Source organism: Pristis pectinata, chromosome 1 (assembly GCF_009764475.1).
Source record: "Pristis pectinata isolate sPriPec2 chromosome 1, sPriPec2.1.pri, whole genome shotgun sequence".
NCBI classification, from domain to species: Eukaryota; Metazoa; Chordata; class Chondrichthyes; order Rhinopristiformes; family Pristidae; genus Pristis; species Pristis pectinata.
In genome coordinates, this window is record NC_067405.1 from 116,592,551 (window position 1) to 116,618,168 (window position 25,618).

At 37.6% G+C, this 25,618-nt stretch overlaps 1 protein-coding gene across 2 annotated transcripts in view; it reads left to right on the forward strand.

Annotated features, from left to right (window-relative positions):
* cdkl1 (cyclin-dependent kinase-like 1 (CDC2-related kinase)) overlaps positions 1 to 25,618 on the forward strand; it is a 54,351-nt gene that overhangs the window by 25,117 nt on the left and 3,616 nt on the right. The window contains exons 2-8 of one of the 2 annotated variants that reach the window (XM_052021814.1): positions 7,139 to 7,260; positions 9,994 to 10,066; positions 11,717 to 11,807; positions 13,598 to 13,798; positions 16,259 to 16,341; positions 18,632 to 18,688; positions 21,281 to 21,430. In XM_052021814.1, coding sequence (XP_051877774.1) covers positions 7,139 to 7,260; positions 9,994 to 10,066; positions 11,717 to 11,807; positions 13,598 to 13,798; positions 16,259 to 16,341; positions 18,632 to 18,688; positions 21,281 to 21,430 — 777 coding nt within the window. The remainder of the gene's footprint in view (positions 1 to 7,138; positions 7,261 to 9,993; positions 10,067 to 11,716; positions 11,808 to 13,597; positions 13,799 to 16,258; positions 16,342 to 18,631; positions 18,689 to 21,280; positions 21,431 to 25,618) is intronic. The other variant, XM_052021824.1, reaches the window with a different exon arrangement.

Here is a 25,618-nt window from a genome sequence, read left to right on the forward strand (position 1 = left end):
GCACACAAGCTCCACAGGATGGTGCTCTATAAATCTGTTCCCTACATTCATTTTAGGCAGCCCTTTGTCAATGAAGGATGATTGCTTCCACTCTGGTTTTGTGCCTTTTACTTCACGCACACATATACACACACACATGCACACGCACACGCACATTGCAACCTCTACATAAATTTAAACTCTGGTCACCCTGAATAACTAGTCAGTTAACATGAAAAAATAGGACAAATAATGCCCTGATAGCAACTTGATTGGATGCCCTGACATAGCTGGACAATCCTGTTATTATCAGGATGTCTGGTCACCCTAATTCGGATAATTGTAGATTGCATGATGTCACTATATTCAGAAAGTAGGCAGTTGAAGACCTTTGAAGCATTCATAAGTACATAATATAGAGTGACAATTTTGCTCATTATATATATCTATAAAATACAATGTATTTAACAAGCAATTACTCATAAGTTTACACAGTCTGAAAAGTGCCACTGAAATTTAGTTATTTTCTGTGTAAAAGTCTTAGGGAACATTGATTTTTATTTTCTGAATGGATGATGCAAGGAGCTATTTTCAACTGTAGGAAGTGCCTTGATTGATTTCATATGAAAAGGCCAATCTTGATTAGTTTTTGAGCTATCATTTTATTCTACTCACATCCAAGTTTCCTTATTCGTGTTATATTCATACCAATGTTCACACACAAGAACTGAGGATTGCTGGTAATGCATCATTAGATCTCATCTGTAACTGCTCCTGAGAAGATGGTGGTAAGCCACCACTTCAACTACCAGAGTTTGAGTGGTGAAGTTACTTTAAGGATACTGTTAGCTGGGAGATTCTAGGCTCTTGACCTGGTGACTGAGGCATTGAATGACTTCCAGACATTTGCAGTATGTTTTGATGGCTTAGTGCTTTAATTTTTATTTCAATTTCATACTAAGCTTTTTTTTAACTAATTAAGCCACCCTATGAGAAAGCATTTAATGTAAATAGTTCATCACTTCCTAAGAGTTCAGAGTCAGCATGTCCCTGTAAGAATAAGAAGCAAAGTTTAGGAAACCCTTGTTAATGAAGGATTTTGAAGGTTTGATCAGGTGATAGGAAACTGTTATCAAATGAGTCACTTGAGGTTTATAGGGCATATAGGAGAAAATGTAGGAGGGCAAAAAGGTGCCATGAAATGACCTTGACAAGTAGGAATAAGGAGATTCCTAAAACCTTAGTATATTGGAAGCAAGAAGGCAGAGGTAACCTATGCATGGCGTGAGGGGTTATGATTGAGATCCTAATATTTCTCATCGTATACACCAGGGAGAAGGACATGGAGGCTGGAGAGTTATGGGAGGGGTACACTGATGTTCTGGAGCACATGTGCATCAGGAGGGAGGAAGTGTAGAAATATTGCACATTAGGGTGGATAAATCCCCAGGGCTGAGTGGGATCTATCCTAGGATGCTAAGGGAAGCAAGGGAAAAGATTGCTGGGGTTCTGACAGAGATTTTTGCATCTTCATTAGCCACAGGTGAGGTATTTTCACCCCAAGGTCACTCTATACATAAATGTTTCTAAAATTCCTGCCATTTACTTTATATGTCCTCACAGAATTTGACCTCCCAAAATGCATTATCTCGCACTGTCCGGATTAAATTTCATTTGCCACAGCTCCATCCAACTTCCCAGCTGACTTGTATCTTTAAACAACATTCTTCATTATCTATGACTCCATCAATTTTTGTGTCATATATATTACATACAACAACGGTCCCAGCACCAATCCCTGTGAGCACAGGTTTAAGGTGAGAGTGAGGAAATTTAAAGGAAATCTGAGAGATGAGTTTTTCCACCCAGTGCATGGTGAATATCTACAACGAGCTGCCAGAGGAGGTGGTGGAGGCAGATACAATTACAAGGTTTGAAAGGCATTTGGATAGGTACTTGGATAGGAAAGGAGCAGAGGGCTATGGGCCCAGTGTGGGCAAGTGGGGCTAGTGTAGATGGGCATCATGGTCAGAATGGACGAGGTGGGCTGTAAGGGCCCATTTCTGTACTGTACGCTTCTATGATTGTAGAGTCATAGAGTTGTACTGCACAGAAACAGGCTCTTCAGCCCACTGTACCTGTACCAATCATCGTGCCTATCTATTACTAATCCCACTTGCCTACATTAATTCCATGTCCCTCTATGACCTGCTTATTCAAGTACCTGTCCAGATACCTCTTAAAGGTTGTTACTGTTCCTGCCTCCACCACCTTGTCTGGCAGCTCATTCCAGGTACCAACTACTCTTTGTGTGAAAAATTTACTTTTCAGACCTCCTTTAAACCTGCTCCCTCTCACCTTAACCCTATGCCCTCTGGTTTTAGACACCCCTACCATGGGAAACAGACTATGACCATCTACCCTATCTATGCCTCTCATAATTTTATATACCTCTAGCATGTCACCTCTCACCCTCCTTCGCTCCAGGGAAAACAGACCAAGCCAGTCCAAATTCTCCTGATAACTCAAGCCCTCCAATCCAGGGAACATCCTTGTGAATCTTTTCTGCATCCTCTCTAGCTCAATTATATCTTTCCTATAGCGTGGTGACCAGAACTGCACACAGTCTTCCAAGTGTGGCCTAACCAATGTTTTGTACAACTGTAACACAACATCCCAACCTCTTATACAGGAAGTCCCCGGGTTACGAACGAGTTCCGTTTTTGAGACTGTTTGTAACCCGATTTTGTATGCAATTCGGAACAGTGTCTGCGCATGCGCACTTGGGCCAGGGATCGCGGCCGCACATGTGCACTTGGGCCGGGGATCGCAGCCGCACATGGCCCCAGCCGCACATACGCACTTGGCCCGGGGTTGGGCCAAAGAAGGTGTACTGCCGCCGTGGTAGGATCGGGGGCCAGGCCCGCTTACGAACCGACCACGAAGGTTGGTTCGTAAGTACGGGCGTTTGTAAGTCGGGCATTCGTAAGTCGGGGACTTCCTGTACTTAATGCATTGGCCAATGAAGGCGAGAATGCCGTACACCCTCCTCACCTCTCTGTCTACCTGTATTCCCACTTCCAGGGAACGATGGACATGTACCCCAAAGTTTCTCTGTTTAACCACACTCCCCAGTGCCCCACCAATCACTGCGTATGTCCTGCCCTGGTTAACTTCCCGAAATGCATCACTTTGCAATTGTCCAAGTTAAATTCCATCTTCCCCACTACCCGAGTTGGTCTAGATCCCACTGTGATCCCAGATAACACTCTTCACTGTCCACTATGCCACCAATTTTACTGTCATCTGCAAACTTACTCATCATGCGGGCAGGCACGGTAGTGTAGCGATTAGCGTAATGCTATTACAGCGCCAGTGACCTGGGTTCAATTTCGGCCACCATCTGCAAGGAGTTTGTACATTCTCCCCGTGTCTGCATGGGTTTCCTCCGGGTGCTCCAGTTTCCTCCCACATTCCAAAGACGTACAGGTTAGGAAGTTATGGGCATGCTATGTTGGTGCTGGAAGCGTGGCGACACTTGTGGGCTGCCCCCAGAACACTCTATGCAAAAGATGCATTTTACTGTATGTTTCGATGTACATGTGACTAATAAAGAAGTCTTATCTTACGTTCTGATCCAAACCATTAATATATATGACAAACAACAGAGGACCCAGCACCGATCCCTGCGGCACACCACTGGTCACTGGCTTCCAATCTGAAAAACAACCTCCACTACCACTCTGGAATGCTTCTAATGTCTCAGAGTATTGCCTTGTGTTTGAATCTTTAGGCCTACCTTAACCTTTGCCTTTTACACTGAAACCTTATAATTAAGTAGTTATATTTCCAAATTAAATATGTTGGTTCTTGTTTTCATCGTATTTGAGCTGGGGCTATTAAAATTGCAATCAATATATAAACTTTTTGTTTCAAATTTAATTTTATTGGACAAGCTGCGCTGAAACCAAGTGAACATATTAAATTTAATAATGTAGGTTGCTTCACACTTTTATCTCTTTATTTTTTTTAAAGAGTTAATTTAAGAAGAATAAATCCCAAAACAGGCAAGTTAATTTAGTAGAACTAACCAGTAAATATCTGAGGAAATGAAAACTGAAAATGCTGAAAATCCTCAGCAGCTCAGGTAGTATTTACAGAGGGAGAAAGCATGTTAATATTTCAGATCTGAAATGTTAACTCTGCTTCTTCCTCCACAGTTGCTGCTAGATCCACAATATTTTGCTTTTGTATATTTTTATTAAGACTTTTTGTTACAGCATTTAACTTTCAATTTACAGTTAACTCGTTCTTTGGAGAAACACACCCTTATTTATCTAATGCAATTTCTCATGACATTCTGAATATTCAGTAGACTTTTCTTAACTCTAGAGATATGTATGAATCTGGAATGTGAAATGCAGCTAAATAAAGAGATATTAATGTTAGTGTACAATTAGAATTTTTAAATGGTTCTGCAAAACTAAGAAGTTGATGGTACACATTCCAGGCACTGCTGTACTTGTGGTGATGGAATTGATGCTCTGACTTAATCAAGAATGATTTGCTTTGTTTAAATATATCTTGAGTTCCTGAAAATCAAAACATTTAAAGTAGATGATATGTAAATGAGGTAGAACTTTACTTTGTTGCATGACCCTTCCCATATTTATGAGCTGCTCTCACACCATTGCCAGCACGGCTTACTTTTTATTCACTGCATCATTATCATCTGCCTGATCATCTCTACTGATCATTTCTTTGACCAACACTGTCCACTCCCTTCCCCCTCTCCCCAATGCCATAGTTAATTCTCATAGTCTCATAAATTTGTCATTTCTTACACATACCCTGTCCCCACAAAGATTTCTTCTGTAACCCTTGGGTTATATATTTGGGAACCTTTAAATTAGAGGAGTAAAGAGAAAAGAAAGAGCGCTATTATTTTGGGTGGAGGAATCTAAGTGCAATATTCTTATATACACTACAGAGTTCTTTGTTGTGCATCACCGAATTCAATCACATGACTGTTCTGCCTACCAAAGGACTTTTCATTGTAAGTAATATGATGCCTTTGGTTTTTGTGAAACAACACTCCTTTCAATTTCTCATTTGGTGAAAGGGACTAAGTGGTTCCAAAAGTTTGGAAAAATAATCAGTCACCCAATAGTCCACTGAATAAGCAGTATCACATTTACAGTAGAGAAACTTGTATATATCAAATAACTAATACTTTAGCTTGTTCACCAACAGTTCAAATTCAGTAAGTGGAAAAACAGGAAAGGTCATGAAAAATAAAAGAACTGATGTTTCCAAAGGGATAAGGGAAGTACATGGATTCTTCATGCAGTAGAAATTACATTCTCCTACCAAAAATTAAACCAATGTGATAGAAAACAAGCATATAATTGATTCAAATCACAGTGTTTCAGTCAGTTGCTTTGGTATTTTAAAGTGTTCCCTGATCAGGTTTCCTATTCGTAAATTTAAAAAGCAGTCCCTCTCTTTGCAGGGACTGTCTTAAGTGGAATTTGAATTGGTTCCAAGCTTAATTGAGTGATACTGGGAGTAATTAGTCAGCAAATATTTTGAGTAAAAATGGATCTTTCAGAATAACAATTGCTCCAGTTTGATTCAAATGACAATGCTCCATTATTCTGTTTTTCAACATCTATTTTAAATAGCTGCTTTTTCTAAGTGAAGTAATTTTACTTGGTAAATTCTTACTTTTATTAATTTACAGCATGTGAATATCACTGATGAGGCCATCGTTTATTATTCATCAATAATCACTCTTGAGAAGGTTATGATGAGGCTTCAATGTGAACTGCTGCAATTGTTCTGGTGATCACCTCTCTGCTACCTGATACAGTGTTTGATACACGTCCAAAATAGTATGAGATTTGGAGAGCAAACTGCATGTTCCCAAACATCTGCTATGGTTTGGGCAGTGCTGTCAGAGTAGCCTAAACAAGTAACTGGGGTGCATTTTGAAGATGATATGTAGTACACCGGTAGTGGAAAGAGTGGAAGTTTAGGGTGTAGATGGGGTGCCCAGTCAAACAGTTTGCTTTGTCCTTTATGGTGTCAGGAGCTGTATTCAAGCAGTGGAGTGTATTCCACTGATGGTGGTAAGGCTTTGGGGAGCTTGGAGGTAAATCAGGTGCAACAGGATACCCAACCTGACCTGATCTCAATCCACAGTATTTACATGGCTAATCCAATTAAGTGTTTTTTTATTGGATGGTGTGGGGAATAAATGCCATTGAATGTCAAAGGTAGGTGGTTAGAATCTCAGTTGTTGGAGACGCTTATTTACATGCCTTACAGGTGTCAGGCATGTTATTTGCCACCCATCAATTAGTGCATGCATGGAAGCTTTCTAGCCCTTCCTGTATTCAGGCAGGGACTGCTTCATTTTCTTAGTAGTACATGGAATTGACATTGTGCGATCATCAGCAAGTATATCCACTTCCACAGGAGAGAGGGAGCAGTTGCAGGTGATTAGGCCAAGGACACTGACCTAAGGGACTGCTGCAGTGATGCCCTGGGGAATTCAAAAGCTACAACCATCTTCCTTTGAGTGAGAAATGATTCCAGCCAGTGGAGAATATTTGTCTTGATTCCCAATGACACCAGTTCCACCTGAGCTCCTTCATGCCAAGGCACCCTTTCTACCCTCCCTACTGAAATTTGTTTCTTTTGTCCACGCCTGTGCAATGTGTGTGGTGCAGCCTGGAGCTGAGCTCTGCTCTTTTAAACAGTACGATTGGAATGGGTAGGTGTGTCTAAATTGGTGCACTAAGTACATTAAAAAAAGTACTTGAAACCCAAAAGGATAAAGGCTCTTAAGTGATAATTTTATTATGTTTCTGTGATACTCTTTGCTCATTGTACCCCTTTCATCCTGTTGACTTTATTTACGCAAACAAGTTCTCTTCCAAGTTCTATGTCTATCTGTGATTAGATGCATCATTGACAGAAGGCTATTAATTACCTAACTCTGTTAATCCCAGCTACAAGTGGATTACATTTAAAGCATGTCGTAAAAACAGTTTTAATATTGTTGAAGGGGAGAATCATAAAGAAAAGTAAATAAAGTTGCAGGAATAGCAAATCTTGAAATAGCAAATTTCTTAAAAATTGTGTTGTTTTTCAGCAACTGAAGCATGGCAACCTTGTCAACCTGATTGAAGTGTTCAGAAGGAAACGAAGACTTCATTTAGTGTTTGAATACTGTGACCACACTGTGTTAGATGAGTTGGACCGATACCCGAAAGGGTAAGTAATTTTGAAAGTAGTGTACACAACAATAGACCTTCTATGTGAATAGAAACAGAATGTGACTCTTTGAGTTTGAAAGCCATATCTTTCCATGGTCAATGCCCTGATTTTGAAATCTGTGAGCACTGGTTTATTCTCAGCAATAACTAAAGTGACTAGATAATCATAATTAAATTGGAAGTTAGATGACAGTAAATAAAGTAATTGTTTTCAGTACTGTTTATAGTTCTTCAGATGTTCATAATGTCACCTTTAAAGCTATTTTCTAATGAGAACCAGATCACTTTTCTGCAAAACTTGGCTCAGAACAGTTGAATTAATACAGAACTACCTAGAACTGTCTAAAAGCAGAATAGTTTTTCTGTCTCAGATGATCTCTGAAGTAGTTGGTTGTATAGAGTTTACTTGGCAGATCTTTATATCATCTCAAGTGATGAGATTCAGTCGGCTAGAACCCACTGTCTCTGGTGTGCTCTCTGTGATTATGGCTGACATGTGGAAAAAATAATGATTTGCCTTTTATTGATCTACAAGTGTCAAGTTGTTGATAAGTTAGCAATCCTAAATGGTGGCAGTGCCTTGTGACACAATGCCATCATGTGGGCTGTCCACAACAAACACCGTCCATGAAACAGCTGAAAAATATTTTTACAGCCAGCAAAGCCACATCCTCAGATATTGAGGCTGTTAAAGACTTCGGTCTGAATCAGAAACAGGAAAAAAACTATTAAAGTTAAATTAGACAATTTTTTAAAAATGAACATTGTTACAGAATAAATCCGTTAAAAAACATGTAAACAATTAAAAATATTAAAGCAAACTTAATTAATTCCAAAGCATATAAATGATCTTTTACATGTCCTCCCTCACAGCTGGTTTCCTTCATTCAAATGAATGGGTTTGCTGTTGTGGGCTCAGTGGGTGTGTACTTAGGAAATCACTAGCAGAACTTAACCAATGGAGGAGTCTTGAAGTTCCTGGCACTCGAGGGTTTAAATGCTGACAGTTTGATGAGGAAGACTGTGTTGGGAATTGCAGCAGGCTTCTGCTGTGTCAATTACTATCTGATGAATCATAACTATAGTCTAAACATATCCCATAAACAACAAATGTAATTTGTCTTTGCATTAATTTATTCCTTCAAGGTACAAATAAATATTAGGCAGAAAGGTTTACTAATTTTCTCAAACTTTTTTCAGAGATTTTCTTTATGACCAAGACCACATATATACTAGATATAAAATGACATAAATGCTGGATGGGATTAGAATTCCAAGTACAAGAGAATTCCAAGCAATTAGATCTCTGATATATGCATCTAGTTTGGAAAAAGTTTGAATTTAAGTCACTGAGTTGTAACCATCAATTCTGCAGGACTGGTTGGCTTTCAGGTTGCACTTTGTCTATCTGTTTTGGAGCTGTGACTTCAATGTGAACATCTCATTGTATACAATTGTCTTTTCCACCTATCCTCAACCTAAACCCGATCACATGGGGTAAAACTAGTTAAAGCTTGCAAAGCAATGCGACCCAGAAGTTTAAGACTGAACAAATGCTGCAAATAAAATGTAAATACAAACACTACAAATAACAGAATGTTAGCCATTACAAGAAGTTACCAAAGATTATGTGATGGAAAATACTACAAGTATCTCTCACTATTATGACCTCTATACTTTAATGACTTTATGCAGCTTTAACTCTTAACTGTAACTTTAGATCACAATATTCCTCCCTAACTCAGACATTGAATGGAATTCAAAGGGGCCCATGCCCACGTTTACATTCCATCTCCACTGTCTGCAAGACCTCTTCCAAGCTGCACTATCATTTTACATATTGCTCTCTCTAGATGATTTTGAACAAAACTCACTCCAATGATCAGTGGGAGGCCTGTGCTCCCATGCAGACAGGGGATCATCAACCTCCCTGGAATTGCCAATATTTGCCTGAACTTTTCTTATTTTATAATACAAAATCACCCCCTTGACGATGTGATTTCCTGTTTGCTATAGTTCCGTGAACTGCTGGATATAGAAATTTCATTCCATTTGATGTTCTACTATTACGATAATAAAAATGGGGAAGGTTTTAGCTTATCATTACTCTGAAAAGTTGGTGAATGGGTTTTATTCTTGTGACATTACTGATGTTTATCACTTTCAACAACTGTTTAGGGACAAAACTAGATTTGCTGGAACCATCTTGTTGCTTATATGTTGACTGATAAATCTTGTTGACACTATGCCATGGGGGTTTATAGAAGAACATGGATAGTTATGTTCCAACTGCATCCTGTTGTATGAAAATTTCTTCAGCATTTCCTTTCAGCTTGCAGCCTGCTTGAAAAATACATTATAGAGCCTCTTGGTTTCTCATGGAATGCTGGGTTAGGAATTTTGGTCAATTTTTAGACCATTGGTTTACCAGGAGTTAAAGGTGCACATTGAAGACTGACTACACTGAACCTTTTATAATAGATGTAATTAAAGGAATTTCTGTAAACTATAGAGACCAAAGAAAAATACTATAGACTTTGTATTGCTTATCCGTCCCTTGTCAGTGATTTTGTTGGTTCTAATGTACAGTACAAGTGAGAGATCCTTTAAAAATTATGTAATCACTGTTCCTTTATTCTAATAGAGCTTAGTCAAGTGGAATATTCCCTTTAAAGTTAAAATCATTATATTAAAAAGAAAATATTTCATTGTACGTTATTTACTTCCTTAGGGTACCTGATCACTTGGTGAAGAGAATCACTTGGCAAACACTTCAGGCTGTCAACTTCTGCCATAAGCATAACGTAAGTTCTCACGCTCCCTTTTGTAGGTGTGAATTCTTTTATTTCGCCTCATGTAGTGCTCTTCTGAGGTACTTTTGCAGTACTCATTCACTTTCAGAATCTCTAAAGCTTTCAACTAGATTCAAAATCTTCAATTGAATAAATACTTGAAAAGATCCTGCCACCTTCATTCAATTAGACGAAAATGAAACATAGAAAAACTGTTAAATTACTTTGATTTCATGTTGATTAAATTGATAGCACTTGGTATCAATATACAACGATAATAACCACACTATTCTAAGTGCTGTTTCATAACTGTAATGGATGGTTTTCTGCTGTTCCAAATACCAATCTTTCCTCCAGCCCTCAGCTCTTTCATCAATGTGCAGCTTCTTGGAAGACCCACAAACCACCAAAGTAAAATTAAAACCATCTGCTCTTTGTCTACTCGGAAATCCCAAAGGTTTGGCATTTGGCTCACTGGGATCCTGCTTCCCACACTCCCTTTTCACTCCTGGGGGCCACAGTTCCCGAGCTCCCTTGAAATTTACCACATTTACTGGAAGACATATTATTTCACTGTGCAATTTCTTTTTAAAATGAGTTAAAATTGTGTGGGGGTATTAATAGGAATAAAATTATAGCAACCAAAGTCCCAAGCATGCAGAATTTTTACTGTGCATCTAATTCCACTTATGGCTACCTTTCTTGACCCCCTTTATATTTCTAACTTAGCAGACTGTCTTGACATCCAGAATAAGATGAGCAGAATATTTTTCCCTAAGAATATCTGTTTCCATCTCCCTGCAAGTCTATTCTCCGCCGCTAACCCAACTCATCCTCTGCTGAAATTTCCATTCATGCTTTTGTGACTTGCAGACTTGATGATTCCAACCCATTTCTGACTCACTTCCATTGTTTTACTCTCTATAGAGGTGGGGCCATTGAAATCTCGGTTGCAAACTCCTAACTTGTACCAATTCCTGCTTGCCCACCACCTCCAGGATTGCGGACCTATACTGGCATCTGATCAAGCATCAATTTCATTATAAATTCTCATCCTTGTTTTGCAATCCTCCCATGGTCTTTCCCATCATTATGATCATCTACCCTAAAATGGTTTGGCATCTAACTTGTGAATGATAATGTTCCTATGAAGCATCTTGTGATATTTTGCTATATTTAAGATGTTGCATAAATTTGAATTATTTATGTCAGTGCTGTAGTTTGGGTATATCAAAGTAATTTTTAAATTTATATATTTGGCTATATCTTACAGAAGATATTAATATCCTTTGTTAAAAGAGATAAAATATCACCCAAAATTTAATAGTGTACAATAAGATGGGTACATTTACAGTCTTTTGGGAAAACTTATTAACGCAATAATAATAATAACATTAACCAGAGCTCAAAGCTATTAGTTTAAGGTCAAAATTTTCATTTGGTTGAAATCCTTTGGCACCATTTATATTTTAACAATGTAACAGTTTGTTATCGGGATATAATTAAAGATTGGTCACAATATTGGTATTGCCAGAAGAATTTTCCAATCAAAGACATCAAAATGGTATCAAGGAATTACAGTTTCATATCTTGGTGTATTATTGATATTCATGCATTTACATAGAATCCTTGAAATAATCAGTTATTTATTTATTTTTGCAGTGCATACATAGGGATGTTAAACCAGAAAATATCTTAATTACAAAAGATCATGTCATTAAGCTTTGTGATTTTGGTTTTGCCAGGATATTGAGTAAGTAAAAGTTCTTTTTTTTAACAGATATTTACTGCTGGGGCAAATGCCACTTTATGCTTCTAATGAAAATGAGATTTATAGTAAATAAAATCACGAAACTTGGTAACTGAGTTCACATTGTGTGTAAAATTGAGGGTAACAATTTATTTGGTATATTTCACAACTAGTTACGAGTTGATCGAGTTGATTACAGTGCCAACAGTAACTTTCCTTTTTATAGTGTTCTTGAAGCATTAAAAATATCCTGAGGGACTCCAGGAACATCATCAGACAAAATTTATCGTCAAATCACTTAAGGAACAATTAGGATATGTGACCAAAAGTTTGGTCAGATTTTTAAAGATAGGTTTTGGTTGTGAATTCCACAACCTAGGGCTTGTACGACTAAAAGCATAACCATCAACAGTGGATGGGTGGGGGTGGGGGGAGCTATCACCATCAACCAGAAACTCGAATGGACCAGCCACATCAGTGTAGATACAAGAGTTCCTATGGCAAGCGACTTGCCTCTTATTAACCACTGCATTTTTGACATCTGCAAAACGCAGAAATGTGATGATATATTCTCCACTTACCTGGATGAGTATAACTCTGGCAATACACTAATAATACATGGTTTGCTATTCCATGAAGATGCCCAAAATGTAATGGTCACTTTGTAATGGCATGTTGCTGAAAATATATGACTGCGAGATATTGTCAAAGTGTAACTGAGTGAGATCTCTAATGATTTAGTCTTTCTGGTCTTTGACCCAGACTGAGATGGTTTAGACACTCTGTTGCTCTTATGAAATGCTTTAGCTTTATCCTTGTGAAAGAACTAGCTGTTATTGCTGATGTAAATTATCTTAATTTCAAGCTTTTAGATGTGTGGAATATTTTTAAATTCTAATGGACTTTTTGATTTACATTTAGGCACCAAAGAAAGTAGACTGTTGGCTAGATTGCCAATAATATACTAAATTCACTAGTCAAAATATTACATAACTATTTTCAAAGAAGAGTTGGTGAGAAGTTTACTTACAAAGGAAAATCGATATTGGAAACTAATCCAATATTTTACATGTTGGGTTTAGTGTTTGAAAAGTTTAGATGGAGAGAATGAAAAAAAATCAGAACTGGTTTGAAGTGGAATCTTATTGACTGTTACACAGTGGTAATAATAAGTATCACACAAAGTTCCTTAGTAAATTTCATGCAAAGAAGAGTATTTTTAAACAATGTTATACAGTATTTTTTTTTACAAAATTAATCATATTTTAGAAGAATACCGTAATTGATAGCACTTTGTCTTCAAGGCAAAAGATTATGTTTTAAAGAACATTCAGAAAGTTAAATCCGTAATCCAGGCTGAGGTTTGAATGGAAAACTGACCTTGTGCTATAGGTGCTATTCTTTAAAAGTAAATCTGAGTTCCTTATTGATTGTCAGGTGAGAGTTCCTTTGCCAATCCTTCATATGTCTTGCTTAATATTCTTCCTTTAAATATTGCTTAAATAGTTTAACAAGTGGTTCATTTCAGTGCCATTTGTGCAACTTAACTGCTCAAAAAATTGCTATCGTGTTTGCTTATTTCACTAGGATAACTGCCCTTTAAAAGTAGAAAATTGTTGTGATGTATTTTTGGGACATTCTGAAAGCTATAAAGCACTGAATATAAGTTGTTCTTAAAAAACATACGATTTTTTAAAAAGTCCATCGCATGAAAGGCCATTGAGGATTTTATGGTCTGACGTTAAGTGTTTTACAAAATACTTGAAATATATAATCTTGGTTTTATTTTGTAGCCGGTCCAGGAGATTACTATACTGATTATGTAGCTACCCGGTGGTACCGTGCTCCCGAACTGTTGGTTGGTGACACGCAGTATGGCCCTCCAGTGGACATTTGGGCAATAGGCTGCCTTTTTGCAGAATTATTATATGGAGCCCCCTTGTGGCCAGGAAAGTCAGATGTTGATCAGCTCTATCTGATAAGAAAAACACTAGGTGAGTATTGTATTCAAAAAATCTGAGTATCACACTACTTTTGTTCAAAGTAGATTTGAGCTATCATATTAGCAAAATTTCCAAAAAGGCTATTTTCTGACAGCATGAATTAACAGCATGAGTTAACAGCATGTGTTAACAAATTCTTTTGAAAATTTTATTGGATTAAAGCAATGCCTTCTGCTATCTTCTTTTCCAGAAAAAGAAATACATCAGCAGTTTTTCTTTTGCATTATTATTTTGTCCACATTCTATTACACAAATAGCTAACCTACAACTTTTGAGCCTCATGCAGCTCTTTCACAATTCAAGTGCAGTTCAGATTCATGGTAAACTTATTTTTGCACTAACTTCTCCAACTTTGTCAAACAGGTATTGGGAGGGCTATGACAGATAGTGTATGATGCCTTCTCAACTCACCAGATTCATACTGGGCAGATGGCTGAGTGGGCAGTGTTGTCCAGTGCATATTGCCTTCTAACCTCAGCAGACTGGACATAAAGCACTACCCACGGTTTTGCAGGAGTATGGCATTAGGCAGTCACAATCAGACTGTCTTCAGCCACTGTGCAAAGTATTTCTGCAAAGTATTTCTGCAAAGTACAGCATCTGCATGTACAGGCTGTGCTCTCTTGTCATATGATTTGAGGGTTAATAGACCTACATTAATTTTGTACATGACAATGATCTCATTGGATTGTAAGAAATGCAGGCATGGAGAGGAACCCAGAAGTTTATAAGTGAGAATGTGAATGAGATTTTTGCATTCACTTTTAAAAATTACAAACTGCTGTGCCTTAGCTATGAAGCATTCCTCACTCAGTACAAAACCAGCAACTTGAAATGTCACCACAAAACAAATTACAAGTTTCCATCTGAATATCCTCCTGGTCAGAACAAAGAAAGCACAAAAAAATCATGTTAAAATTAAACCTAAACTGCCAGCAGACAATAATTTATGCATTAACTGAGGAAACTGACAGATCAACCAAGATGGTTTTGTCATTTCATGGAATATACTTTGCAATAAATCTCCATATTTTGATAGAAATTTAAGAAGAATATTGCAAAAACTAGCTTCAAATTTACATTCAAATAACAGAAAACTAATTAACCAAATTACAACTTCCAAAAGACTTACTCGCAAGAGAGGTAATGCAGTGAAAGTTCACCAGATTGATTCCTGGGACAGAGGATTTGTCATTTCAGGAGCTTATTAAGCAGACTTGGTCAACACGTTCTTGAATTTAGAAGAATGAGAGGCAATTTAACTGAAACATATAAAATTCTTATGGGGCTTGACAGGGTAAATGCAGAGTTAATGTTTCCCTCAGCGATGGTGTCAAGAACAAGGGATCAGAGTACAAAGATAAGGGGTAGGCCATTCAGCACTGAGATTCAAAGAAATTTCTACACCTAGAGGATAATGATTGTTTGGAATTCCTGACCTAAAAGGCCTGTGGAGACTGAGCATATTCAAGACCTGGAGAGCAATAGATTTTTAGATATTGAGGGAATCAAGGGATTTGGATTTAACACAGGAAATTGCCACTGAAGTATGATATAATGAATGTTGAAGCAGGCATAAGGTGATGAAAGGCCAACTCCTACTTCTATTTCCTATGTTCTTATTGTGTTCTCATATCACCAATGGAATGGAGGCTCATAAGTCCACTTCCTCCAGCAGTAATTAAGCCATAATGCAATAAATATGTGACCAGTATTTTTCAAGGAATTTTATAAGGTAAATGTGGTAAATATATGTATAAAGGTGTGCGTTTAGCTGTTCTTAGACCTCTAGATGTTATCACCCTCTCCAATAGTGACCATGTTTAGTTGCCCCCTATCTGTAACATATATGCATTCCCAACCAACTTCAACTATGTTTGAATCTACAGTGAAACTACCTAATTAATCCTGTTGTGTTGCAATTATCTTTATTTGTAGAAGAATTTACAAAAAATATAAAACTAAAGATAGAAAATGGTACTTTCCAAATGGAGCTTCTAGTTCCACCTCACCTGTTTGATTTTCATCCTTTAGTCATAGGTAATTGACCAGTTGATCTGCCATGGTATGTCACAGAACATCGATTTGTTATCACAGAAGCATTGTACTATACAAGATAAATATATTATCCTGTTGTTAGTGTATGTACATGCCACTTTAAGGCTCAAAGGTATAATTGCTCTTGAATTGCATGCTTGGATTAAATACAAGTCAGATTAGCTGCATTTTACCTCTGAGTCTAATTATTAAGAATGTATAGACTGAGAGCATCTAGAGTTCAATTGCTATGTCAACACGTGACTGGAAATTGGACTTCTTACCAGTTTCATGTTACAGTTAAGTATTAACTACTTTGATTATTTGCACTATTCAGTATAATTTAAAGCATCCACTGGAACATGGTGTTAAATATAGATTTAGTAATTACTTGTGCATTTTCTTTGCCCACAGGTGATTTGATTCCACGACATCAACAAGTCTTTAGTTCAAACCAGTTCTTCAATGGAGTGAGCATACCAGTGCCAGATAATTTGGTATAGCATTGTATAAATCTGATAAAGTACAGCTGGAGAAATGTAACATTTAATAGGAATGGGTTAGTCACAGTTTGATTGTTGGAGTCTGAGTTTTTGATTCATTACCCTAGAATTCAAGCCCCCATTAATTGGGGTATTCTCTGCCTGTCCAATCTCAGGAATCATTTAAGTGGTAAGCTTTCCTGTCCCTTTGTGAGATTTCAGTCAAAAATATGAGGCAGCCCTTGACTTTGGCAGCCCTTGGGAACTTGCCATAGTCACTGGAATGCTGGCTCCCTCCAGGTTAGAGTTTAAATTGCAAAGTTTTATTGTTTTCTTCTTCCTGGAAGTACTGTAAGGCAGCAGATTGTACATGATTTATTATTCACCATCGACCAGAAACTCAACTGGATGGGGTTAGTGGGAGTCCATTGTGTTCAACCTTCAAATTATGGAAATGTGTCTGAGAGTACATTGTCTTCATTTTCATTGTCTTTACATACATCTGCCACACCATACAGCACACAGAGTAGAAAATGGGGTGGAGATGCAAGGTTTTTGGTATATGTCAGAGCACATCCTGAGCAATTTACATCGTCTACTTCCCCACTCACTGGGGCAATACCAGGTGAATGTCCCAAGCATGGGTAGCCACACTTTTGGGTTTGAACGCCCATTTTCAGGTCTGAGCAAAGGATGTGGGGGAAAATGGTTGCTGGCATTACACATTATTGCACAGTGTCAGTTCCTGCCAAGCATGTGCAGTGATGCCAAACTAAATTCATTCTGGAATTTAAATCTCATCTATAATGATTAGTATGAAATTACTGGAACGTCACTTGGTTCACTTTGTCCTTCAGGGAAAGAAGTCAGCTGCAGTTACCTGGTCAGGTTTGGATGTGATTATAGACCCACCACATGGCTGACTCTTAACTGCCTTCTGAAATGGCTTAAGTTGAGACACAAAGTTGAGGGGATTATAGGGAATTCTGGCCTTGCCAACAACATCAAGGATGAATAATTAAAATAGCTCACAGTGTTAATTTGTGGTTACTTTGGCAACATTTTGCACTGCGTTGGAATGCTTATTTGAACACTATTGTTAGACTTAACTAATGGGTTGAGGCCTGCTTTGGCATTATTATAGAGCTCCTCCCTACCTGGGCTCCTTCCCAGAGAGCTTCAGATGTCCATCTTCCTTCATCTAAGTTTGTTCTTTAAATTTCTATCTTTAATGACTGGCTACCAAGGTATAAGGCAATGCATTTTGTTGAACAGCCAGAGCCATGATGCAGATTAACTCTGATAATATTTAAATTTCTAAAAGTAGAAAATTTTATATCCTTCTATTCAGTATAATCACAATCAACAATGTGCAAAAATATCACTAATGAATTATATGGGATTAACAAAAAATTTAGCCTATTCCACTATACCTGTGAACCAATGGTGAAAAAAACTGTGTACTAGGTGCCATTAAGGAACTGCCAAGAGTTGACGTGATCTTATTCCTAACGTGATCTTATTGGCGGAACTTGTACCACAATGAAATCGACAGCTACAATGTGCATTCTACAACACTTTTGTTTTTTTTAGTTTTGACAACTTTTTCATGTAATTGATCCCTTTTATTATATACCGTATTAAATTCCATATTTGGACATTACTGGATCAGATGAGTGATTTAGGTATTTAACATCTAAACAGGTTTTAAGTTTTTGAATGTGATCGGTGCCTTCCTAAAAAGCTCCACACAATATAAGCAATTATATACAGATTGTATATTTCTGCAGTGTCACAAATTTCATTAAATAAAAACTATTAACATCAATAAGATTGAAATTAAGCATTGTTAATTTTTAAAACTACGTTAAAATTTCAATCAGTTCAATGCAATAAAGCAAATATTGTTTTTAAATCAGTCAATTCTCCCTTGAAACCATTCCTCTTCATTCCAGCAAACTGTTCATAGTTTTGGCATGTAGATTCCCCAGTGAAAGTGTGAGGAAATTCAGCAAATTCATACTTTGCCAATCAACTCCAGTCAGAGTTCAAGATCAGAGAGCTGCCAGGAAATTCTTGTAGAGCTCAGTCAATACCATATTTGCAGTAGGAATTTCAATTCCAACTATTGATAAAGCCAATAAAACACTTAAACATTAATGATTTTTTTGAATTGTCAAAGTTTTCAATAATTAAAAACATTAAAGAAAAAATAGATAATTCCTAATTAGGCAAATTCTGAAAATTCAACTTTTTGCGTGTTTACACAGTATGTTGTTGTAATTGGAATTTATTTTTTCTACAGGAAACTTTGGAAATGAAGTTTGCTAATATTTCTCAAAATGCCCTTGGATTAATGAAGGTGAACACTCTTTGGCATGCTAATACATCAGTGTTGTAATACAAAGAGTGGTAGAATATAGCTACAGTAATTCATTAATAAAAGTTATATTTTTAGTATTTCTCCTGAATATGTATTTCACTGCTGAATCTCATATCTCAAGTATTTATTTGATGACTTCAAGCATTCAGGTATAAATGCCATACAGCTGAAACTAGTCTGTTCTGTTATAGCAGTAATAACAAAATAAGATTAAAGTAATGATTCAGAAAGATTCCAGTAAAGCAAAACCAAAGTAATAGGGTCAAAGTTCAAACTGAGGTGATGAAAAAGGAACTAGGAATGACAAAATTTTGACAGGGAAGGACAAGAGTGTTAAATATTTAAAACAGTGACCAGAGTTCAGGGGAAGTATTCTGCTGGAAAAAAAAACAAGAATAAACAAATCAATAATAAAATACCATGGAACAACAAAGAGATAAAGGAACAAAGGAATGGTAGAAAAAGGCTTACAATGGATGATAAAGCAGCTAACAACAAGAGAATGAGAAATGGTTAGAAAATAATACAGAAAGCAAGAAGAACTATTGTAGAATATAAAAGTAAATAGTAAAATATTCTACAGACTTTTAAATTTTTAAAAAAAGGCAGAATAGAGGTAGTGTCACTAAAAGGTGCACAAGATAAACTTGGATAATGTTAACAAAATGTCAGAATATTGAATATTTACTTTGTCTTGGTATATACCAGAAATAAAGGCGGCTATGACTTTATTAGAAAATGATCAGATACAGAAGACAAATCTGTACACAATTCTTTATAGCTAAGTGTTATATTAGGTGTTAATAAGAATAATGAGAATCTGAATGAGATCCAGGATCAAAGAGTTATTTGTGTACAGGTTACTAAAATAGCGATGCCAGTTCATAGGACCTGTTAAAAAATGTACTGGTGCTTATTCCTAGAGTCACAGAACTGAAAAGGAAACTGACAGGGAAATTATGTAAACTTGTGCTGAACCTTGATCACACCACATCTGGAAAGCTGAGCACATTTCTGCTCTGCATATTTTTTAAAAAAATTTGGGGAAAGTCCAAAAAATATTCATAAGGATAATACCAGAACGAAGAAGATAAACTTTATTAGGAAGGACTGATTAGCCTGGGACTCTTTATGTAGAAAAGACATGAGGAGATACATGACAGTTTGGTAGGCAAAGAAAATGTTCGGGAATTCACAACTGTAGATCGTAAATGTAACATACTACAATAAATCCAGTAAGGAATTCAGGAGAAACTTCTTTAAAACAAAATGTGGCAAGAAGGCACCTTGTTATCATTTGGTAAAGAGTGTGCAGCACAGATGTAAACTCCATTCTCACTGCACTATCACTAAAGGTTTCTTATTACAATGAGAGGAAGTGATTGACTACTAAAATCCATGTTTAAGATAGGTCATCTGTTCAGTATTACAAAAACCACGTGCAAAAGCTAGCAAGCAATTTTAAGGAATTCCATATTCTGATGTCAGGGGCAATTTTATTAAATATTTATGTCTGTAAAAGAAATACCTCAATGTGTTAATACTTCATGGGCCAAATTCCTTTATTTCCTAATTCTATTATTTTAACTTTGGTTTAACTGACAAAAGTACACATTTATGTTTGGAATGTTAAATATACTTATTTTCTCTCCCAAATGTAATGGGGATGAGGGGCACAATGTTCAAAACTAACCTAATAAAGGTTAGATTTTAGCCCAGGTAGTTCCAATCTCCAATTGGATGAAATCCACATTGCTGCCACTGTTAAATTTTAAATTGTTTGCTCCTTTTAGAACATAGAACAGTACAGCACAGGACAGGCCCTTCGGCCCACAATGTTGTGTCGACATAGCTAATGCCTCCTACCTACAGAATGCCCATATCCCTCTATTTTCCTCTCATTCATGTGCCCATCCAAGGCCCTCTTAAAAGCCCCCAATGAATTTGTCTCCACCACCCTATCAGGCAACGCATTCCTGGCATCCACCATTCTCTGAGTACAAAACATACCCCTCACGTCTGTTCTGAACCTACCCCCTCTCACCTTAAATGCATGCCCTCTGGTTTTGGATCGCTCAAAAATGGGAAAAAGATATCGCTTGTCCACCCTATCTATGCCCCTCATAATTTTATACACTTCCAATAGATCACCCCCAGCCTCTGCCGCTCCAGAGAAAAGAGCCTCTCTTAGTGGAAAACTTTTAGTGAAAAGTTTGTCCAGCCTTTCCTGATAACACATGCCCTCTAATCCAAGCAGCATCCTAGTAAACCTCCTCTGCACCCTCTCTATAGCCTGAATTCCTCCGTTAAATATGCCAAGTATTTTCAGTCTGATCTCATCAATATGTTTGTCAGTCTTATGTCACTGGGTAAGGAGTTCTTGTCCTTTGTCTCTGTACCAATTAAATCCACCTGCAATGGTAGAGAGTCTAAAGATAGAAACCATTCCTTCCTGATGTAAACAAGTGGTGCTGAATGTAATAAGAAAAAAATAGAAGGGGAAAAATTGAGTGTGTCTACAAAATACCTGTTTAAAAAGAAAATCTGAAACAATTTTACTTTTAAACACAGGGTTGTTTGCATATGGATCCTGCCGATCGACTAAACTGTGAGCAGTTGCTGGATCTCCCTTACTTCAACAGCCTTAGAAAAGAAATAGAAATGGGCAAGCAAAAACCTCTTAAAAGACGTGTTAGACCACCACACAGAAATATACCAGCAGTAAGTGAGATAGCTTGATGCAGAACCGAATAAACCCTGCTTGTGGGTAACACGTTGTCATTCAGAATCTACTCAGCTATTCACTGACTTACTTTAGGTGGTGTATCTCATATAGGCCAAGCTGGTAGTCACTTTATGCATAGCAATATTCCACCAAAAACTTTAAGTAATGTCATTTGAATATAACTTCAGTATTTGTGCAAAGGACAGGTATTCTTGTCTGCAGTCCTTCCTCAGAACTGTAATGAGCCAGCATGGATATTGTGCTGGAGCAGTGGCTCTCTGTGGGTTAGACTGATTATTGATGATGACGCAGCAAGAGCAACAAGACACCTGGGATTTTAGTGATCTGTCCAACATCATCTTAACCAATAAGGTTGAAAAGTAAACTAAGGAGAAGATTTAATGAGATAGAGTGAATTCACTCGAAATCGCTGTCAAATTAGACACAGAAAAATGGATTGAATAAGAAACAGAAAGTGAATGATTTTTATTAATTAACATTTAAAATTTCGGAAAACAGTTCGTAATGTAACTGAGTAAGACTTTATATTTATTATTTCATTTTGAGTGAGAGGTTAATTGGCAACCATTAAAAGATACCGTGTTTTTATTAAGCGTAATTACTAGATTTAACTGCGGTGAGCTGAATGGTCAATTAATTTGCTTATGGGCAACATGGTGAAATTCATTGGAAGTTAGGCGCAAAGTAGCATTTTTTTTGCAAAGCTAATGGTGGAGCATTGCAAAACAGTAACCATCTTTTGATGATCTTTAATTCAAAGGGTTCAAAAAGCAAGACTGCAGATGCTGGAAATTTTAAAAAAAGTTGCTATAAATACTCGTCAGGTGCTATCTATGCAGGGAGAAACAGTTCATGTTTCAGGTTGATGATCTTTTATCAGAACTAGAAAAAGTTAGAAATAAAGATGCATTCTGTTTCACAAAAGAGGAAATGGTGGAGCGAACAGAGGGAACATCTATTACCAAAGGAGACTGAATAACACAAATTGTGGTGGTGGTGACTGTGAGAGGGTGATGAAGGCTTCATTGATTGCAGATGATCTGCCTGGAGGAGGTGTAAGTGAAGGGAAATGAGGGAAAAGAAACACTGTTGGAATTCTGAGTTACAGAAGGCAGCAGTTGCTGGAAATCTGAAGTAAAAGGCAATGCTGGAAGTAGTCAGCAGATCAGGCAGCACCTGTGGAGAGAGAAAAACAGTTCATGTTATAGGTTGATGACTTTTCATCAGAACTGGTCATTTCTGGTACAGACTGAAATTGAATTCATTGTTGAATCCTAAAGACTACAATGTGCCCATTCGGAAGAAATTAAATTGTGCTTCATTGGAGGAGTGGTCAGAGTGAGAGTGGAATAGTTAATTAAAATGAAAGGGAACTATACATTCAGGGTTATCCTGTGGACTAAACAGGGGTGTTCTGCAAAGCAGTCCAATCGATGATTAGTTTCTCATGTGGTAGAGATCATATGAACGCAGTACACTAAATTGGAAGTAGTACAAGTGAATCTCATCTCCACCTGGAACAGAGTGTTTTAGACCCTGGATGGTGGGAAGAAAAGAGGCAAAAGGCCAGGTTTTACATCTCCTGCGTTTGCAGAGGGAGACATTGTGAGAAGGGGAATGCACGTGGGTGAAAGGGAAGAGTGAACCAGGGAACAGCAGAGAGAATGGTCTCTTCCAACTACTGAATTAAAGAGAGTAAGATGTGTCTAATGGTGGCATCGCAATGAAGCCAATGGAAATAACAGAGGATGGTCTTTTGAATACAGAGGCTAGTGTGGTGTATCCTTGTTCTGGGTGGCAGGAGAGGCAGTGAGAGCAGAAGAGTGGGAAAAAGAAAGAAAACTGTCAAGACCCTTGTCAACTATAGTGGGGGAAGCCACAGTTATGGAAAAAGGAAGACATCTTAAAGGCACTGGTATGTAAACAGATGAAACTGAACTGGAGATTGGAATGGAGTCCTTACAGGGAAGCAGAGTGGGAAGAAGTGTGGACGGATAGCTGAGGGAATCTGTAGGCTAGTAACGGATATTGGTCAATAACCTATTCCCTGAAACTAGGAAAGAAAAGTCAAGTGGAAATTGGTGGCAAAGGTGATGAAACCTTTGTCTTATCCAAGAGGACCAATATAGTTATCAATGCACCGGGAAAATAGATGAGGGAGAAGCAAAGAGCCATCAAATAGGTGAAATGGGAATTCTGCAGACAGAAGAAAAGGTCCACAGTCTGGGGTGAATATTCCTGGCCTTGGACATAGGCCTGCAGGATAAGGTGGCAAAGGATGATCTCATCATCATTCTAAGCTTTGAATTCATTGAGCTGAAGGTGAGGCCCCTGCATAGGATAGATTGTTCAGAATCAAAGAGGGGAAAATTAGAAGAGGTAAGAAGCTACAGCAAGGGGTAAGGTTGGGGAGAGAGATGGAATCAGGGGAATGGCAGGGAGAAAGGAATTTCGAATTGAAGAGAAGGAAAGACCCAGTGGAGTATTAGAATTCAGAGGGTTTCTTTTCACGTGTTTCTAGCCAATATGTGATAATAACAGGGTCCATTTCTTAGACAAGATCTGGCTTGGGTCTGGAAGTGATTTTAAACCTGCTTCAGTATCAAAATTTATTCAGTTTTCTAATCTGTAACTTGTTTCTGTAACATGGTCACATTTCAGGATTTTTTTTAAAATGGCTTTTCCATGGTAAGGATTTGAGGACAGAGTTACATTAAAGTGTTGCAGTTTCTTTTTTAGAGCAAAATACATTAACGCAGGCCTCACCGCTCCAATGACCCACGGTCAATCCTGACTTCAGGTGCTGTCTGTGTGGAGTTTGCACATTCTCATTGTGACCACGTGGGTTTCCTCCAGGTGCTCTGGTTTCTTGTCACATCTCAAAAATTTGTAGGTTGGTAGATTAAATGGCGAGTGGTAGACTCTGAGGGGAGCTGATGGGAATATGAGGAGAAATAAAAGGGATTAGTGTAAAATGAGTGTAAATGGGTGTTTCAAGGTCAGCACAGACCCGGTGGGCTGAAGGGTTTGTTCTCCGTGTGTATGACTCCATGACTCTGTATTTGACTCAATTTTTAAGAAATTAAGTCAATACAGAAGATGGTTATATAAAATAATTTAAGGTTTCTTGCTTGCCTAAGTATCATAAATGCTAAGGAATTTGTCTGTCAATCAATGAACAATGCACACCTAGTGTGCAGGGTGTTTACAGATCACATTTTTGATTTTTAACAAGAGGCAACCCTAGCCATTCACTTATACTGAAACTTCACTAAATTATATTCTTACACCCTTGTTTCATTCTACAGCCCCCTGAAATATCTGCAGTTCTTTTTGAGGCTTGGGATGAGAAAGATATGCATCACTTTTCACTCTGTTCTTGTAAACCATTAAGTCTAAAATGCACTGTGGCAAGCAGTTAGAAAATTGTTTCAGTTGAACTGGTTATATTTCAGGAATCAATATTAACTAGGTAAATGGACTAATAGCACATAAATATTCAGGGCCTGATTATCTGCATCCCACAGAACTAAAAGAGGTAGCTGTGGAAATAATGGATGTGTTGGTGGTCATCATTTGCAGATTATGAAATGGTTCCTACAGACTGATGGGTGACAAATGTAGTCATTGCCCTTTAAAAAAGGAGGAAGAGAGAAAACAGGAATGACAGGGAGGTTAGCCTAATATTAGTAGTAGAGATTGGTTGACAGGCAGGTAACAGTAGGAATAAATGGGTCTTGTTCAGGGTGGCATAGAAATCAGTGGTTGGGCTGCAGCCATTCACAATATATTTGGATGAAGGAACTGAATATAATATGTCTAAGTTTGCAGCAATATGAAACTGGGTGGGATTGTGAGTTGTGAGAAGCGGCAAAGAGATTGCAAGGCAAGTTGAGTGAGTAGGCAAAAAATATGGCAGATATAGTATGACATGAAGTTTAGCAGGAAAAAACAGAAAGGCATTGCATTATTTAACTGGTAATAGATTGGGAAATACAGGTCTACAAAGGAAGCTGGGTGGCCAGTCATAGAAAATAAACATGCAGGCAAATGATACTGTATGTCAGCCTTCAGTGGAAGAGGTTTTGAGTAGAGGAACAAAGATGTCTGCCTACCATTCAGCACAGCTTTGATGAGCCCACAGCTGGAATACTGTGTGCAGT